Source organism: Oncorhynchus keta, chromosome 28 (genome assembly GCF_023373465.1).
Source record: "Oncorhynchus keta strain PuntledgeMale-10-30-2019 chromosome 28, Oket_V2, whole genome shotgun sequence".
NCBI classification, from domain to species: Eukaryota; Metazoa; Chordata; class Actinopteri; order Salmoniformes; family Salmonidae; genus Oncorhynchus; species Oncorhynchus keta.
In genome coordinates, this window is record NC_068448.1 from 22,345,000 (window position 1) to 22,365,719 (window position 20,720).

A 20,720-nucleotide genomic window follows, 5' to 3' on the forward strand; every position below is an offset into this window, starting at 1 on the left:
AATCGTCTATCTATTTGGGCTTCAATTGCAGTCAATTTGCAGTCTACAAATGATTTGTAATTATGTTCCGGCCCCCTGACCATACGTTCAAGAAGAATCAGCCCACGGCTGAATCTAGATCATTTATGATCTATTTATGAACTTTATGCGTGGTAGATTTTTATCAGTTAGTAATTTGTCTTGTGACTGTGGATGAAAATGTCTCACCTCAAAATGAGTACAGGTGTGATTTTGTGTGTCAGTATTTAGAATCATATTAATTAGAACAGAGCGAAAGAAAGAAAGAAGAAAAGAAAGAGATAAGATAGAAATAAAGACCAGCACATAGTTTATTCATCTGATTTTATGGGAACCATAACGCACCATACCCAGACATACACACACCGCAAACACATAAATCACTTCAAACATCCTTTCAGGTATCATCACAGTGAAGAGTTGTTAAAACTCAGTCAGTCTAATTTCTGTCTATCTAGATTTGTGGCTAGATAAATTGTGAAACTGTGTAGGCTTTAACTTGCATGAACTACCATCTGATAGCAGCAACAGTAGACTACTGTAAAAGGATTACCACAGCACACCACTATTCTAAAATGTGAGGACTGGCAATTCTCAGAGCACAAATGACAACATTTTGCATTAGGCAGTCATATAAACATACTTTATCTTGTAGCTACTGTCCTTACCCAAGGAACCTGTGTTTACTTTACAATCTACTGCTTCACCAGTTTCAGTCTCCCAGCCCAATCTAGAACATACATTCCGATTCCAAACAGCCGACAGTCACACTTCTCAACAATTCTTTGGATTTCCATGTTTTATACACAAAATCAAACTCGAACCCTTTAAGAACAAAATTAGGCCTTAGTTTTGCATGGCTATGTTTTAACGAACTCAAACAGTTTTTTGACTAACTCTTGGCATGGAACACTGGAAATCCAATTAACTTCTTGCTACTTTTAACGAACAAGATCCCTTCTCTTTTGTGAAAACAAACAAAAATATACACACTTCCACAGGCACACATTTAAAATAAAACACCAGGAACCAATTGTGCACATAATACAACATTGTTTGGTAACATGAAAAGGCACTTAAAAAGGGGTTAAGTCACTTCACACATTTTAAAAGGAGGAACCCCTCAAAACACCTCAGAAACAGAGGGAGACAAGGAATAGTCCCATGAAGAGGAAGGTGCTGGGTTCATGAAGCCCGACGACGAGACCGATGGCCACACTCAGGAATATGATGGATGGGATCAGTGTCCTGTCCAGGGTCGGTTCAGCCTGGGGGCTTAGGGGCTTGGTGATCTGAGCCTCTGATGATCTGCTTGGTAGACCTGTTTCTGAGGAAACCTGGAAAGTCTCCTCTTCGTCAGCCGAAGTAGCGTCTTCCTCATTTGAACTGCTAGTACCATCTTGGGTCATGGTCATGGATGACTCTGAGATGTTCTCTGTGACTGCAAAAGATAAGGTTTTGCGCTGAACTCCCAGAGGTGTCTGGCTCTCCAACCCAGGAGTGGTGTGTTCCCTAGCAGTGATGTCATCCTGCTGCTTAGAGTTGCCTGAGTCCTCAGAGAGCACAGCTGCCAGCTCGCTCAGGCCGGCTGCCACCCCTCGCTTGAAGCGCTGGTGAGACACAGGGTGGGATGTCTGTGAGATGTCATTGGGCAGCTCAGCAGTGTGGCTGGCCAGACTCTGGGTCATTCTGTCCTCTCCTGTGGGCCCAAGGTGTGTCACGGTCACCATGGGAGGGTGCCACGGACAGATGGCTACTACATCTACAACTACACCTACTTCGCCACCTGCCTGGAAGCTCTCTAGCTTGGGCCCAACAGCCTCTAGCATCAGGACTCCATCTTCTCTGGCCATGCTGTCATCCATTGATGTCAGCTGCTTATCATCAGACTCTTCAGGGAGAGATGGGGAGGCCTCAGAGAAAACCTTTATCTGGGATTTGCTACCCTCTTCAGCTCTGATGAGCTTACAGTGGGTGTACTCTGAGGGATGTTCTAGGCGACTTGAGGAGCTGGTGCTTGTCTCCTGAATTCTGAAGGACTTCTCATTTTCCTCCTCGGCATCTTTCTCTGCTTCCTGCCTTGGATCCTCCTTCACCTTTGACCCATGCTCCGACACCTCGATCTCCACCTCCTCAACATCCTCCTCCTCCTCCACCAACTTCCCTACCACTACATTTGGTGTTGCAGAAAGCACACTCTGATATAAAACATCTTCCAGTGAAGAAGGCATGTTGGCTTGGATCTCCGTGTGAGGTGGGTCAAGTTCGGAGTGTGGTTCTGTGTGTTCCAGAGTGAAGGCTCCTCCCTCCTCCTCCTCTTTTTCCTCCTCATCAACATCTGAGGCTTCAGTCATGCTGCTGTGGAGAGGTGTTGGAGACGAGCTCCGAGGTGTGGAAGAACTACTATCTTTGGGCTCTTCCTGGGATGTTCCTCCTCCCTTTTCCTCATTCTTGTCATCTGATGCTTCAGCAATGCTGACATGAGGTGGTGTTAGAATGTGCAGGTGTGTAGAGGGACTACTATCCTCCTCCTTCTCTTTCTCACCATCTAAGACTTCATCCATATTACTGGGGAGAGGTGAAGGAACATGCATAGGTGTGGGGTGACTACTATCTTTGGGCTCCACCTGGAAGGTTCCTCCCTTTTCCTCCTTCTTGCCATCTGATGCTTCAGCAATGCTGATGTGGAGTGGTGGTGGAACATGTTCTTCTAATTCAGAGTCCAGTTTGGGTATTTCACAATCCAGTTTTAGTAATTCACAGTCCAGTTCCTGTGAAGGCTCTGGTTCAGTTGTCAGTTAGTTGGCTTCAGATGCTACAGGTTTGGATAGTACTTCATTGGCTTGTGTTGTGGATGTGGAAAACACATGAGGTGATTGTTTACCCAGGGATACAGTGGCACTGGACAGTGTTCCATCTGCTAATGGAATGTCTAGGTTGGCTGGGAGAGGAGAACTGGGTATGTCATCGGCAGTCTGTAGGAATAACACAAAAATAAAGAAATAACAGTGACCACCATGGGAGCTTTTGGGTAGAATGGTTGCAGATCTGTTTGTTCTGTACAGCCAACTGCTAAGGTCGTTGTTTGACATGACAAAGAATCTAAGAGTTAGCTATACAGCACAAATACTGTAGATCTGGTACCAGGCTAGCTTTGAGGCACAGGGACGAGTCACAAATTGTGTTGAACACTAATATCACCACAGAGGAAAAACAACTCAATGCATACTGAACGTTTGGAATCCATGCTGATGTTATAAAACATTGTGGAGGACATATCATAAAAGGTCAAATGTATGTTTACATGACCCATGCATTTATGTAGGAGACAAAATACACTGACAGCAATCAACAACCAATAATTATCTATCAATCTTAAATCCAAAATAATTGTGTTTATCTGTTCATCCAAAATAAATGGTACCAAATTAACAATTACACTTACCCTCAATGGAAGACTGTGCAACTCTCTCCCCCCAAAAAACTACTAATGATCTTAGACATTAAAATATGGCAATTGTTCATTAGAAAGACAGTGGATGATAAGGATGAAACATTACATATATGGCTTCTAAAGAAACACGCACACACATATACAGGCTGTATAGATAAAACCATATGGACGTCATATGTTTTAGATTGAGTAAACACTTACATGACACTTGTTGAAACATCCATACCAAGACGATGGATCATTTGCTAATTCAAATTTCTAAGGCATGATACCCTTAGATTGATATTCTTTAGAAGAATATCAGTAAATATATTGTATGTAGGCTACGGTGGAGGCTGCTGAGGGGAGGACGGACATTGGAACAGAGTCTTTTGGCTGGAGTGGAGTGAATGGAATGATATCAAACACATAAAAACAATGTGTTTGTTGATACCATTCCATCAATACCATTCCAGCCATTATTATCAGCTGTCGTCCACTCAGCAGCCTCCACTGGTAGGCTACTGATATACTACAATAGAATGGCTACTGTTACAGAAAGATCGTCTGTCATGACTGAGCCATTTGTGTTATTAAGAAATAGGTGGCAAATGATGAAACACTCAAACTCTGATGCAAAATCATGCACATGGTGAATAAGAACTAGGGTTGAAAAATGTCCCGGTATTTTACAAATTTTCCATCCCGAGAATAAATCACTTTTCTCCCAGGTAACCTGGTATTTCCCACCAAATCTGGAAGTGTCATTAAAAGCATTATAAAGCATATATAGTTGAAGTCGGAAGTTTAAATACATTTACATTGGAGTCATTAAAACTAGTTTTTCAAACACTTCACACATTTCTTGTTAACAAACTATAGTTTTGGCAAGTTGGTTAGGACATCTACTTTGTGCATGACACAAGTCATTTTTCCAACAATTGTTTACAGAGAGATTATTTCACTTATAATTCACTGTATCACAATTCCAGTGGGTCAGAAGTTTACATACACTAAGTTGACTGTGCCTTTAAACAGCTTGGACAATTTCAGAAAATGATGTCATGGCGTTTGAAGCTACTGATAGGCAAATTGACATCACTTGAGTCAATTGGAGGTGTACCTGTGGATGTATTTCAAGGCCTACCTTCAAACTCAGTGCCTCTTTGCTTGACATCATGGGAAAATCAAAAGAAATCAGCCAAGACCTCAAAAAAACAATTGTAGACCTCCACAAGTCTGGTTCATCCTTGGGAGCAATTTCCAAACACCTGAAGGTACCACATTCATCTGTACAAACAATAGTACACAAGTATAAACACCATGGGACCATGCAGCTGTCATACCGCTCAGGAAGGAGACAGGTTCTGTCTCCTAGAGATGAACATACTTTGGTGCGAAAAGTGCAAATCAATCCCAGAACAACAGCAAAGGACCTTGTGAAGATGCTGGAGGAAACAGGTACAAAAGTATCTATATCCACAGTAAAACGAGTCCTATATCGACATAACCTGAAAGGCCGCTCAGCAAGGAAGAAGCCACTGCTCCAAAACAGCCATAGAAAAAGCCAGACTACAGTTTGCAACTGCACATGAGGACAAAAATCGTACTTTTGGAGAAATGTCCTCTGGTCTGATGAAACAAAAATGGAACTGTTTGGCCATAATGACCATTGTTATGTTTGTAGGAAAAAGGGGGAGGCTTGCAAGTCGAAGAACACTAACCCAACCATGAAGCACGGGGGTGGCAGCATCATTTTGTGGGGGTGCTTTGCTGCAGGAGGGACTGGTGCACTTCACAAAATATATGGCCTCATGAGGATGGAAAATTATGTGGATATATTGAAGCAACATCAAGACATCAGTCAGTAGGTTAAAGCTTGGTCGCTAATGGTTCTTCCAAATGGACAATGACCCCAATCATACTTCCAAAGTTGTGGCAAAATGGCCTAAGGACAACAAAGTCAAGGTATTGGAGTGGCCATCACAAAGCCCTGACCTCTCAATCATATAGAAAATGTGTGGGCAGAACTGAAAAAGCATGTGCGAGCAAGGAGGCCTACAAAACTGACTCAGTTACACCAGCTCTGTCAGGAGGAATGGGCCAAAATTCACCCAACTTATTGTGGGAAGCTTGTGGAAGGCTACCCAAAATATTTGACCCAAGTTAAACAATTTAAAGGCAATGCTACCAAAAACGAATTGAGTGTATGTAAACTTATGACCCCCTGGGAATGTGATGAAAGAAATAAAGGCTGAAATAAATCATTCTCTCTACTAATATTCTGACATTTCACATTCTTAAAATAAAGTGGTGCTCCTAACTGACCTAAGAGGGGGAATTTTTACTTGGGTTAAATGTCAGGAATTGTGAAAAACTGAGTTTGAATGTATTTGGCTAAGGTGTATGTCAACTTCCGACTTCAACTGTAAATATGTCTGGATTTGATTAGAGCTTTCATCAGCTTTGAAATGTAAAACCTGAAGCTACCTGACCCTGATGAGCCATATATTAACGACATTTAATGAGTCCGACATTAACAACATTTAATGAGCCCGACATTAACAACATTTAATGAGCCCGAGCCCAAAATATCCCAAATGATTGTGCCATTATCCAATACATATATGATAATGGCTACTGCACATTACCTGCGACAGAAAAACATAAAAGCCCATAGATGTAGCTAGCTATATGCGCTCTTGGGTAAATAAATTAAACTAGCTCCAGTAGGCTAGTCTTTTTGAGTGTGAACTGCATTACTGTACTGTATTATACTTTATTATATGGACTGGACTAACACACATCGGGGCGGCAGGGTAGCCTAGTGGTTAGAGCATTGGACTAGTAACCGAAAGGTTGCAAGTTCAAATACCTGAGCTGATAAGGTACAAAATCTGCCGTTCTGCCCTTGAACAGGCAGTTAACCCACTGTTCCTAGGCCATCATTGAAAATAAGAATTTGTTCTTAACTGACTTGCCAAGTAAAATAAAGGTAAAATAAAAAAATAAAAAACATTGTTCAAACCATGATAAAGCAGAAGACAACATGTGATTCTGGTGGAGCATATTTGGCCTACAAAGTTACAAGTATAGACTAGCGAATTTTAATTTAGAAATATAATATTTGTATAATTAGTAAGCTGACATATATACCTTTCATAGCATTCCCCCTAATGTTATTAGCCTACCTCCTTTTTCTCTCTATTGTTGCTTCATTCTTTCCTCGCTTTCAATAGTTAAATTTAATACATTTCGTTTTCCTTATTTTCATCATTCTAATGACATCCTTGAAAAATATAGGACTAGAATTAGACGCAGAAAGCTTTCACTTCTCTTCACGAAGATTGAATGGTTTTGGGTCTGAATAAATAATTGACATAGCCTTCCGCCATCACACGTTCGCTTTTCTTTCAAACTACCCGTTCTATTGGCTGCTGTATTTAACGTTCAGCAAAAAAGAGCTTGCGTCCCTCTTGGAATAGTCTATTGGTATAAGAAATGCAAAAACAAATGTAGTGGCAAGAAACAGTATGTGAACCCTTTGGAATTACCTGGACTTCTGCATGAATTGGTCATAACATTTGATCTTCATCTAAGTCACAACAATAGACAAACACAGTCTGCTTAATAACACACAAACAATTATACATTTCCATGTCTTTATTGAACACACCGTGTAAACATTCACAGTGCAGGGTGGGGAAAGTGTGTGAACCCTTGGTTTTAATAACTGGTTGACCCTACTTTGGCAACAATGACCTCAACCAAACGTTTTCTGTAGTTGCAGATCAGACCTGCACAACGGTCAGGAGGAATTTTGGAACATTCCTCTTTACAAAACTATTTCAGTTCAGCAATATTCTTGGGATGTCTGGTGTCAACCGCTCTCTTGAGGTCATGCCACGGCATCTCAATCGGGTTGAGGTCAGGACTCTGACTGGGCCACTCCAGAAGGCGTATTTTCTTCTGTTGAAGCCATTCTGTTGTTGATTTACTTCTGTGTTTTGGGTTGTTGTCCTGTTGCATCACCCAACTTCTGTTGAGCTCCAATTAGCGGACAGAAATCCTTGCATTCTCCTGCAAAATGTCTTGATAAACTTGGGAATTAATTTTTACAAGGATGATAGCAAGCTGTCCAGGCCCTGCGGCAGCAAAGCAGCCCCAAACCATGATGCTCCCTCCACCATACTTTACAGTTGGGATGAGGTTTTGATGTTGGTGTGCTGTGCGTTTTTTCTCCACACATAGTGTTGTGTGTTCCTTCCAAACAACTCAGCTGTAGTTTCTCCTGTCCACAGAATATTTTGCCAGTAGCGCTGTGGAACATCCAGATGCTCTTTTGCGAACTTCAGATGTGCAGCAATGTTTTTTTTGGACAGCAGTGGCTTCTTCCGTGGTGTCCTCCCATGAGCACCATTCTTGTTTAGTGTTTTACGAATCGTAGACTCGTCAACAGAGATGTTAGCATGTTCCAGAGATTTCTGTAAGTCTTTAGCTGACACTAGGATTCTTCTTAACTTCATTGAGCATTCTGCACTGTGCTCTTGCAGTCATCTTTGCAGGATGGCCACTCCTAGGGAGAGTAGCAACAGTGCTGAACTTTCTCCATTTATAGACAATTTGTCTTACTGTGGACTGATGAACATCAAGGCTTTTAGAGATACTTTGGTAACCCTTTCCAGCTTTATGAAAGTCAACCATTTTTAATCTTGGGTCTTCTGAGATCTCTTTTGTTAAGGCATGGTTCACATCAGGCAATGCTTCTTGTGAATAGCAAACTCAATTTTTGTGAGTGTTTTTTATTGGGCAGGGCACCTCTAACCAACATCTCCAATCCCGTCTCAATGATTGTACTCCAGGTTGGCTGACTCCTGACTCCAATTAGCTTTTGGAGAAGTCATTAGCCTAGGGGTTTACATACTTTTTCCAACCTACACTGTGAATGTTTAAACTATGTATTCAATATAGACCAAAAAAAACAATAATTTGTGTGTTATTAGTTTAAGCAGACTGTGTTTGTCTGTTGTTGTGAGTTAGATGAAGATCCAATCTAATTTTATGACCAATTTATGCAGCAATCCAGATAATTCCAAAGGGTTCACATACTGTTTCGTGCCACTGTATGTACAACAAGCTATTCTAGTCTAGCTTTTCCTGCATTGGACTCCAAGAGCTAAGGAGCGTTTTTTTAAGGAAAGGCCAGCGAGGCACAGGTGCTTGCATATTGGGCAGAGACAGAGGCTATAAGTTAGACGCTTCTCATGAATAACCTATCATTATTTAGCTAAATATAATGCAAATACTGCATTGAATGTGTTGCCTAAAAGAGGTAGGCTAGGAAATCTATATATAGGGTATATATCAATATAGAACATCATTATCTATTTGGATACAATATGAATGGAGTTGATGGAGAGTGAGAAAGACTGAGAGAGACTGCTCCCCCGTGCACTGATTTAAAGCAACAATATTCAAGTGAAAGGCTGTTTTAAATTCTGGAGCTGCAATAAAAAACATAATCATCTTTACAATTAAAAAACAATGCCAGATGTAGATGGGTAAATTAGACACGGATTCTGTCTTTATATTAGTGTAAAATAGGCTATACTGCAGCAAATGTATGCCTACCTATCACAATAAATAAAGTTACCAAGATGAGTTGACCCTGAGCGTTGATTCATCATGCAGAGGCCGTAGACAGATTTAGGCATTGCATATCATTTAACAGTTCCATTTCACGCCATGCTGTTGCTATAAATACATTCTTATAATTTGTCTGTAATACCAACATGTTTCAAGCAGACCACCATAGTCCCTGTGCCCAAGAACACTAAGGTAACCTGCCTATATGACTACTGACCAGTAGCACATCTGTAGCCATGAAACACTTTGAAAGACTGGTCATGGCTCACATCAACGCCATTATTCCAGAAACCCTAGACCGACTCCAATTTGCATACCGCACCAACAGATCCACAGATGATGCAATCTCTATTGCACTCCACACTGCCCATTCCCACCTGGACAAAAGGAACACCTATGTGAGAATGCTATTCATTGACTACAGCTCAGCATTCAACACCATAGTGCCCTCAAAGCTCATCACTAAGCTAAGGACTAAACACCTCCCTCTGCAACTGGATCCTGGACTTCCTGACGGGCCGCCCCCAGGTGGTAAGGGTAGGTAACAACACATCCGCCACGCTGATCCTCAACACGGGGACCCTCAGGGTTGCGTGCTCAGTCCCCTCCTGTACTCTCTGTTCACTCATGACTGCACGGCCAGGCACGACTCCAACACCATCATCAAGTTTGCTGATGACATAACAGTGGTAGGCCTTATCACTGACAACGACAGGGAGGAGGTGAGAGACCTGACCGTGTGTTGCAAGGACAACAACCTCTCCCTAAATGTGATCAAGACAAAGGAGATGATTGTGGACTACTGGAAAAGGAGGCCCAAACACGCCCCCATTCACATCGATGGGGCTGTAGTGGAACAGGTTGAGAGCTTCAAGTTCCTTGGAGTCTACATCAACAACAATCTAACATGGTCCAAGCACACCAAGAAAGTCGCGAAGAGGGCATGACAAAACCTATTCCCACACAGGAGACTGAAAAGATTTGGCATGTGTCCTAAGATCCTCAAAAGGTTTTACAGCTGCACCATCGAGAGCATCCGGACGGGTTGCATCACTGCCTGGTATGGCAACTGCTCGGCCTCCGACCGCAAGGCACTACAGAGGGTAGTGCGAACAGCCCAGTATATCACCGGGGCCAAGCTTCCTACCATCCAGGACCTCTATACCAGGCAGTGTCAGAGGAAGGCCCTATAAAATGTCAGAGACTCCAGCCAGCCTACACATAGACGGTTCTCTCAGCTACAGCTTGGCAAGCACTACCCCCAAGCCTTAAGACTCCTGAACAGCTAATCAAATGGCTACCCAGACTGCATTGTTGGTTAAGGGCTTGTAAGTAAGCATTTCACTGTAACATCTACACCTGTTGTATTCGGCGCATGTGACAAATACAATTTGATTGGATTTGATTATAATTTACCAGTTTCTCACAGTTATTTATCCCAGTTATTTATCCTGGGAAAAGGGAGTGGTGGTTTTGAGTGGTAAATTCCAGTAAATATTGGTAACTGGGTTACCACTATTCAACCCTAATAAGAACTGAAATACAAATGATACAAGTAGTAAAAACAGCTCATGCAGTTTGTGGCCATCAAGCGTGCACATTACCTAAATTGTGGCTGAAGCTTCAATGAGCTGTGAAATGAATTGTCATTGGGGAAAAAAAATATTAGTTTGAAAATTATTGCACTTTATTAGTCAATTCACCCATATTTAAGAACAGAACATATTTGCCACTACTTGTTGTCGCATGTAAAATTAAGAACAATTCTAATATAATTATTTTATGCCCTAATGAACGAAAAATCTAATATGGGCTGAAACCTAAGATCTAATGAATTTGCAGTTTCGCTGAAAATCATGCATTGATGTCAATAGGAGATTTATGTGAAAGTTTTAACTGGAAGTACAGTTCTCAAGTTAGGATTCAGCCATAATTGAATAAAATAACATAGTCTAGTTATTTAACCTGAAACTTTAAACTGTAACACTAACCAACACACTCTGGGATTCAATAAGGAGATAGCTAAACATGCATGAGATTGAATGCATAGAAATTACAGTGAAGTTTATGATTTCAGCCGATCTTCTGAGGGGAAGGCATTAACTACAGATTCATACATCTATGGCTCTGCTAGCTATGTGCCACATTCATTCATATCCATATTGCCATTCTATTCAATTAGCTGATGAAAATATTTACGACCATTCTTACAAATAATTTCTGCAGTTCTGTTATACTGTATCTACCGGTTTACACTTCATATTAATTTGCTGTAACTGTACGGTAACTAGCATCAACATTGTACTAACATGTTATCACAGCAATGCCTCTGATGGTGTGTGCCCCATTAAATCCTCGTCCTGACGATGACACACTGTTCCAAACACGTATGAGGCCTAAGATGTACATATCCAATGGAACTTTTCCAGGTGCTGAATTGACTGAACACTTCAAGAAAACTGAATTCCTTTAACTGTACACAAAGTGCTCCTCTACACTTTCACAACCCGAGAGTGTGTCATCCCTAAATGTACCAAGATTAAATGTACAACATAGAGAATGTAGTATAAATATATGAATACAAGTTCAAAGATAACTGGTAAGAAATACTGATGAATTATTCCACCGTTACCTCTATGTCAAGCTCTGGTTGAAGAATGACTGGACACTGAGGACTGGGCTTCAACATGTCTGGCACTGGCTTAGTCACCGGTTCATCTTCAAAAACAAAGGTCAACAGTTAATCACACTCCCCATTATTCTAAATGTACACTTTCATGTAAAACTCTGTACGTACATTGTATGCATTGGACTGGCCTGAGAGGAAACAGTATGATTGAAACAGTGAATATAGCGAGAGTCAAAATAAGGATAGAAAAATGTCTCCTTACTCTCTCTCTTTTGTTTCATCCTTTTACAACTTTGTAATAACTCTGTGTGATAGTCATATGCAGCACTCCTGCTTTACCTTCACCCTTCTCTGGGAACTGTGCAAAGTAGTCAGAATCCTCCATACTGAAAGCAAAGACATAACATGACTGTTAACCAATGGCACTGCAATAAAGACACTCATGATCCTATTGTAAAGATAAATGTAAATATACATTTGATCAGCATGATCTTATGTTAATGTTTTTCAGAACACGAGACATACAGTGCATTCGGAAAGTGTTCAGACCCCTTCCCTTAATCAACATTTTGATACGTTACAGACTTATTTTTCCTCATCAATCTACACACAATGCCCATAATGACAAAGTTAAAACTGTTTTTTTGAACTTTTTGCAAATGTGTCAACAATAAAAACCAGAATACCTTATTTACATAAGTATTCAGACCCTCAGGTGCACCCTGTTTCCATTGATCATCCTTGAGATTTTTCTACAACTTGATTGGAGTCCACCTGTAGATTGATTGGACATTATTTGGAAAGGCACACACCTGTCGATATAAGGTCCCACAGTTGACAGTGCATGTCAGAGCAGAAACCAAGCCATGAGGTCGGAATTGTCCGTAGAGCTCCGAGAAAGGATTGTATCAAGTCACAGATCTGGGCAGGCTACCATAAAATGTCTGCAGCATTGAAGGTCCCCAAGAACACAGTGGCCTTCATAATTCTTAAATGGAAGAAGTTTGGAAGAAGGGCCTTGGTCAGGGAGGTGACCAAGAACCCGATGGTCACTCTGACAGGTTTCCAGCATTCTTCTGTGGAGATGGGAGAACATTCTAGAAGGACAATCATCTCTGCAGCACTCCCAACAATCAGAACTTTACGGTGGAGTGGCCAGACGGAAGTCACTCCTCAGTAAAAGGCATATGACAGCCATATGACAAACTTGGAGTTTGTCAAAATTTACTCTCAGACCATGAGAAACAAGATTCTCTGGTCTGATGAAACCAAGATTGAACTCTTTGGCCTGAAGGCCAAGTGTCACGTCTGGAGGAAACCTGGCACCATCCCTACGGTGAAGCATGGTGGTGGCAGCATCATTCCGTGGGGGTGTTTTTCAGTGGCAAGGACTGAGAGACTAGTCAGGATTGAAGGAAAGATGAACAGAGAAATCCTTGATGAAAACCTCATCTTCCAACAGGACAATGCAGGGGTGGGTGGCTTTGGGACAAGTCCCTGAATGTCCTTGAGTGGCTCAGCCAGAGCCTGGACTTGAACCCGATCGCACATCTCTGGAGAGACCTGAAAATAGCTGTACAGCGACGCTCCCCATCCAACCTGACAGAGCTTGAGAGGATCTGTAGAGAAGAATGGGAGAAACTCCCACAATACATGTGTGCCAAGCTTGTAGCGTCACACCCAAGAAGATTCAAGTCTATAATCACTGCCAATGGTGCTTCAACAAAGTACTGAGTAAAGGGTCTGAATACATACGTAAATGTGATTTTTTAATTATTTATGCATTTGTAAAAATGTCTTAAAAAATGTTTTTGCTTTGTAATCATCGGGTATTGTATGTAGATTGAGAGGGAAAAAACAATTGAATCAATTTAAGAATAAGGCTTTAACGTAACAAAATGTGGAAAAATGTCTTAATATTTTCCGAATGCACTGTAGGCCTACAGAAAGCATGGTTCTCACAGAGCCTTACTCTCACATCTCACACATTAGTGGAGTGGAGTGTTGGTCACTACTTGTTGAGTAATAGCCTACAAGATGGAAGCCAATATAATCTTATACTATAGCACAAGACATATACCTCATGATCACTCTTAGAAATGCGAGTTGATACGCCTTCCTCCTGATCTTCGCGTTTTCCCTTTACCTACCATTCACTTGTCATTTCTCTGAAGAGTTTGGGGTGTTAATTAAGACCTAGACAACCAGGTGAGGGGAGTTCCTTACTAATTATGGACTTTAATTGATCAATCAAGTACAAAGATGAAGTGAAAACTCACAGACACTTGGCCCTCTGTGGAATGAGTTTGACATGAGTTAGAGGATCGCGGCTAGAAGGGATGCAGTTCATGTCAAAGTGACGTCAAAAGTTGCTTGTTTGAGTCGCATCTGGGTGAATTTTCACATTTTAGTTAACCCTAACTATTTTCTTAATCTTAACCTAATTCTCCAAACCTGCCACGTAAATTCTCCTAACCTGCTACTCCTTTTTCTCCCCAGTTTCGTGGTATCCAATTGGTAGTTACAATCTCGTCTCATCGCTGCAACTGCCGTACGGACTCGGGAGAGGCGAATGTTGAGAGCCGTGCATCCTCCGAAACACAACCCAACCAAGCCACACAGCTTCTTGACACAATGCCCACTTAACCCGGAAGCCAGCAGCACCAATGTGTCGGAGGAAACACTGTACACCGTGCAACTGTGTTAGCGTGCACTGTGCCCGGCCCACTACAGGAGTCGCTAGTGCGCGATGGGACAAGGAAATCCCTGCCGGACAAACCCTACCCTTAACCCGGACGACACTCGGCCAATTGTGCGCCGTCCCATGGGTTTCCCGGTCACGGCCGGATGCGACAGAGCCTGAACTCTTACCCAGAATCTGTAGTGGCACAGCTAGCACTGCGATCACTGTGCTACTCGGGAGGCCCCCGAAAAGTCACTTCTGAAATTAGCTTCATCATTCAGTCAAAATCAATTTAGAGACATTGGCAGAAATCCTGATATTAGCAAGGGTCTCCAGTGTCAGGGGGTAGTGAAATAAGATATCGCATATAACAAATTGTGACAAAACAACTGGCAGAGGAGGTGGAAAATAACAGCCACAAGTGTATTGGTAACTGATGCTGTGGCCTAATGACCTTGATAAAGCAAGCTATTTTGGAGATTCTCTTCATGACTAGCGTCCTGTCCAGGGGGTGTACTTGTATATCAAGCTGCCTAAAGCTACAGAAATAGGAGATAGAATCCTGCCCTATAGCTGTTGCTCAGACAAGGCTACTTACTTACTTCCCGAACATCCCGCATAGAATGGCAGATTTCACTCAAAAGGTTTCCGTTTAGTTAACTACAGAACCCATTTTTTAATAGGGGGGTTTTCCGTGCCCCCCACCAAACACCTTTTTCGCTGCCCCACTTCTTTGTCCCACCTTTTCTCCTCTCAAGGTTGCATACAGGAGTAATGAAGACCCAGGTGACTGGATCCATCTATGTCCTATATCCCAGGAATACAGTCTTTTTAAGGGTTTTCAGGGGGAGATGACCCCCAAACCCCCTGACTACTCACACGTAGGATCACAAGTTTCATCATGTGTTCCATGCTTGTGAGTGTGAGATGCCAAACAATAACTCAGTAGCCTATGTTCCCATCCTTCTCAATGGCAAACTGCCATTGCAGACAGATGCCAAGTGTTGAGAGGCAGTGGAAAACTACAGAAATCTAGATACTGTTTTTATATTATGCCTTGGGGTTTAATGATGGGGTGATGTTTTCCATTGATCACATGGTGGCAGTTGATGCATACACTGTGATGCACAATTGACTGCCAAATACGAGTGCGACAACCATCATTTTAAGAATAGAGGTGTGAATTAGACAATTGGTCATTTATGAGAGAAGGGCACTTTCTATCTATCCATCTAGCGTATCTATCAGGCTACACTGTGAATGAAATGATCCTGTCAATGAAAAGGAGAGCCCTGCAGACGATCAGATTGCTTTGGAGGAATAAGGCCAAAAAGAGCAATAAGGGGAGGAGTCAGGTAGAGCCTCAGAGATGACCTATTCCATTGAAACCGGATTGGGTTGATGTCAACTGTGGTTTTCCATTGAAAGGTCAGGGGTAAGTGTCAGAGAACGGCGGGGCTGAAAGTGACACCTGCCTTGTACAAGCTATTTCGATCCCCCTCACAGCTCATACACCCCTGGATTGCTGGCATTCTGAGAGTGTGTGTGTGCATGTGTCTGCCATCTCCGCCCCCCTTCAATGTACTGGAGACTGGATCACAAAATATAACCTGGTTGAAATATTATGAGATTGTCCCACAAAAACCACTGATGCAAACCAATCTGATTTTGCGTAACTGCACTGGTTGGGTAGGCCAATTATATTGCAATGTAAGTCACTGTCTGCAACCAACCACTCTGTTAAAATGAGGTGCTTTGTAAAAACTAGTGATAACTGAGCAGTCACAAACCTTAAAGGGATACTTCAGGATTCTGGCAATCTATTTTCCCACAGTCAGATGAGTTTGTGGATACCATTTTTGTCTCTGCGTGCAGCATTAGTGCAATTGTAAACTAGTATTAGCGCAATGACTGGAGGTCTATGGTAACTGCTAGCATGCTAGTACACACATAGACTTCCAGTCAATGCGTCTAATGCTAGTTAGCATTGACTCACAAAACTACCTCTGTAGTATTGTAGATGGAGGGCTTTATTGACAAAATCCCGAAGTATCCCTTAACCTTTGCAGGTGTATTGAGACACATCATCCTGAGATGTTTTGAAGCATTACATGGGGTGTGTTGTAACTTCACTGAATCAAGTGTTGTGCAACACCTTGCCAGGACCGGGAGCACTACCAGAAAAGGTTGAAAACACTGTGTTGGTATTTCAAATTCTGATAAGTTCAGAATTAGATCCCTTCTCTTTTGGTGCCATTTCCTCTCTCTAAAGCTTCAAAACAATATTATGATGTTTCACATCCTGTCTAGCGCAGAATTAGATACCTTCTTCGGGAGCATTTTAGCTGATGAATGTATCTGATCATTTGCCAGTTTATCCCATTTTCGCAGGCACTGCTGAGCACAGTGCTCAATCCACCAGCAGTAGCTGGAGGTTTTAAAGCAAGGATTGCAGGATACTGTATTTGCCTCTACCATTAAAAGTTGGAAATGTGGGAATGGGACGTCTCATTATTGATCATCATTTTGCCTGATGGTTTTGATATAATTTAATCATGATCCATTACACCTCATGACAAAAAAAGCTGCTTAATACTAATATATAAGTATACTTTTCTTTCTTCAAACGTGCATACACCATTGTGTAAAATAATCATAAAGTAAAAAATATATATATATTATTCACAATCCATGATTCGGCAAGATAGGAAATGCAAGGAGATTAAAACCAGACGGCTAATTAGTTCAATCACTAAATGTTCTCTATCTTCGTTTATCCTCGTAAATAAATCTACTTACATTTTGAGAAAGATATTAAGTTGGATGATTTATTTGGTAAAATTAAATTAAGAAATCATTGAAATTAGTTGAATTAATTATTATTAAAGACATGCTCCGGAACTTTGGCGATAATAAATATTTGTTTAACCTCCCGCTTTGGGCTGGATGTGTCAATGTGCAGTTCATACATATGTGACGTAGTACGCAATTCTCGGGGCCACTTTTGGCTCGTGAGCAGTACATTCAGACCTACTGGCTAAAAAGTACACAAAAGTACTGGAGAATCTCTTTACGTACACGTTGGTGGGTTTACATTCAAACACCCTCCAAACAACAGCTCTCAGGAAAGATGCACTTCTTTTCATGGTTTCATCACACAATCATGGTGTTTTGAGTATTTCTATTTTTACAGTGCACTAGAACAAGTGTTCCTAGAAGAAGTGGTCCTGAGACCTTTCACCCTGACTTCCTCACAACCCCTTAGACCACTTTCCTCACTGTAGTAGCAACCACAGTAGTCCCTCAAGACTATTATCAAATGTGATTCATGTGAAAGTGTAATAGCAGATTGTATTATCATCTTATTATAGGCTTGCTATTATCTTCCATTCCTTTCCATGTTTGCATTCCTTAGGCTTAGGCTATAGGCCTACTGTACATAGCCTACAGTAAGTAGGCCTATGTCTATTTTGTTTGACGTCAACAGATTGATAGGATGCTTGGATGATGATCAAGGGAATTTACCTGTAACTGCTTTCAGTTTTCAGGATACTTGTAAGGTCTGGCATATCAAAAGGGCAAGCTTGTGCTACATCGTCTTCGAAGGACACGAGAAGAGTTACCGAGTAATTCAATTGCGAGTTGTTCGCCCAGTAATCGCCATCTGGAGTTTCGTAACGGACAACAAACTCAATGCGAGCCCCATGGTGAAGATACGGTGGGCAGAAGGAGAGCTTGAAGGAAAATTTATCAGTCTCACCGTCGCCCTGGACATAATCTGCTGGACAATCAAAGTAGGTGCTCCAGCTGTCCATAGTTGATCGAATGCACACAGTTTTGTTAAATGAAATATTAAGCACTCGGATAAACACGATAAATGCCAAGGGCTCGTCTTCAATAGGTGACACACTCTCCACCTCTACTTTATTAATGTGCACTGCTTTCGTCAGGGCAGCCGCAGTGGGAATGGTCCACTCCGGGTTTATGCGGTAGGTCGGTTCACGGATTTTCGGTCGGTATTTTGCCTCCTCTTCTTCCCACCTGGCATCATCCTCATCATCCGAATCAAATTGGACGAATTCCTTAACATCGGTTAGGTCTCTACCTGTTGTATCGGCAAACGACACTCTCCTGCTGGGAATTGCATCTTTGATTTTCAGATACTCTGCGGTCTCATCATAGATGGACCGTCCGCGTTTCCTTGGGATAGGAGAGCACCTGGGGATGAGACGCACGTTTGTCTCCTCTCTGTCTTCGTATTCTTCATCCGAATTACACTGGCCTTCGTCATAACACCCTCCTTCTCCGGATGACCCCTCTTTCTTCACCTTGGTGAAAAGACCCTCCTGGGATGGTATGGTTAAAAAAGACATTTTCTCGGCTATTCACCCTTTGAGTCGACTGTCAACAGCACCGGTCAGAGGATAGAATCCAATAGAATCAAGTGGTATGGGTTTGTACAGATTTAACCCAGCGTTACGAACAGAACTGCCACTTATCCTGAGTTTCAGAACGTGTTGTACAGCATGGCGGCAATGGAGCACTGAGGAGCATGTGCTAGTCTCTATAATACCAACATTTGTGGCTCGTACAGGGTAGTCCTCCTTGTTTAGAAGACCTTAGCTGGAACTTTAGTTAGGTCTTATTCCCAGAGGAATAACCGTCTAATTTTAGCTGTGTATTTATTGCCTGCTCCAAATTTGCTATTGAAGTTGGTACAACCCTGGACTGGCGACTCCACCCTCTGTTTCGGTTTGCCGAGACCGTACACGCCCACCTCCAGGCTACTACACTCTGTTCGGAAACATGCTTTAATATTCATAAATCATATTAGACGGAAATCAACCACTCCTAAACAGTGCAAAAGGATATTATGGTCAATCCTAATGTTTTCTTCTGTATTATTCGTATTATTGGGCTATGTAATATGCCATAACAAATTACAACAGTATTGTACATCAATGTTAGATTTGTTTTTAAGTTCCTTTACATTACCTGAAGGGTTTCCCTTCTGATCAAACCACAGGATGTTTGTTGTTGTTGTATTGTGATTTTTCAGTCCTTTACTCTCTGTGAATGGAATATTCCCATGATGTCACATCATGTTCTTTTTGATTATGTAACGTCACATTGTGTCACAATGGGCTACAGTGTATTTAAAGGGCTCTTGGGATGCCTATCATAATGTGATGCTTCCTCAAAAAGCCATATTTTCCATTACATCGTTGTATTTAAACATACGACAATAAGAACATAACCCAGGGTAGGCTATAGGTTACAATATAATATGTAGGGAATTTTAATTTCATAATTCTACAGGGATTTTTATTTGATCATTCTTTTGTTGCTGAGATTTTTCTTGAAATGCAGATGAGCTTTGTGATTGACATAAATTCACTGAAAACCCATGCAAACACATGGTTATAACAGTATTGCATTTTTCATGTAGCCTACTTTTGGCCAGCTAATAGCCTAACCACCGATCAAGTAACATTATGGACTAAACGTTCAAATCCTGTTACAGCAGGATTATTTTGCTGTGACAATATAGGTCCAATTAAGATTCCCTTCACCAGTACACCACCGCCACAGCCTGTACCAGGCAGGAGGGGTCCATGGACTCATGCTGCTTACGCCAAATCCTGACTCTGCCATCAGCAGGACACAACAGGAACCGAGATTCGACAGACTAGGCAATGTTTTTCCACTTCTCAATTCTCCCAGTGTTGTTGATCGCGTTCCCACTGTAGCTGCTTCTTCTAGTCGTCTGCTGCAATAGCCCATTCAGGACAAGGATCGATGAGTTGTGCGTTCCAAGATGCCGTTCTGCACATCATTGTTGTACTGCGCCGTCATTTGTCTGTTGTTGGCCCACCTGTTAGCTTGCACCATTCTTGCCATTCTCCTTCGTCCTCTTTCATCAACGAGCTGTTTTCGCCCACAGGACTGCCGTTGACTGGATGTTTTTTGTTTGTCAAACCATTCTCAGTAAACCCTCGACACTGTCGTGTGTGAAAGGCCAGGAGGGCTGCCATTTCTGAGATACTGGATCCGGCGCCTGACACTGACGATCATACCACGCTCAATGTCACTTAGGTCACTCGTTTTGCCCCTTCTAACATTCAATCGAATAGTAACTGAATGCCTCGATGCCTGTCTGCCTGCTTTATAGAGCCATGGCCACATGACTCACTGTAGGAGTAAACCATTTTCGTGAATGGGATGGTGTACCTGATAAAAGCGCCGGTGTGTGTAGGTTGTATGACATGTTTGATCTAAATAATCATAGCTAGGCCTATATGGATAATCAA

General features: G+C 41.9%; 1 protein-coding gene across 2 annotated transcripts; it reads right to left on the minus strand.

Annotated features, from left to right (window-relative positions):
- Positions 1-311: 311 nt before the first annotated feature.
- LOC118360848 (uncharacterized) lies at positions 312-19,175 on the minus strand. 2 transcript variants are annotated; one of them, XM_035740328.2, is made up of 5 exons: positions 17,935-19,175; positions 12,066-12,112; positions 11,730-11,815; positions 10,702-10,728; positions 312-2,993 (listed from the first exon to the last, which is right to left on the minus strand). In XM_035740328.2, exon 5 carries the CDS (start codon positions 2,610-2,612, stop codon positions 1,152-1,154), a length of 1,461 nt encoding a protein of 486 aa, XP_035596221.2. In that variant the 5' UTR covers positions 2,613-2,993; positions 10,702-10,728; positions 11,730-11,815; positions 12,066-12,112; positions 17,935-19,175; the 3' UTR covers positions 312-1,151. The 2 variants fall into 2 exon arrangements, with proteins under 2 accessions (XP_035596221.2, XP_035596220.2); XM_035740327.2 differs by lacking the exon at positions 10,702-10,728.
- Positions 19,176-20,720: the final 1,545 nt, after the last annotated feature.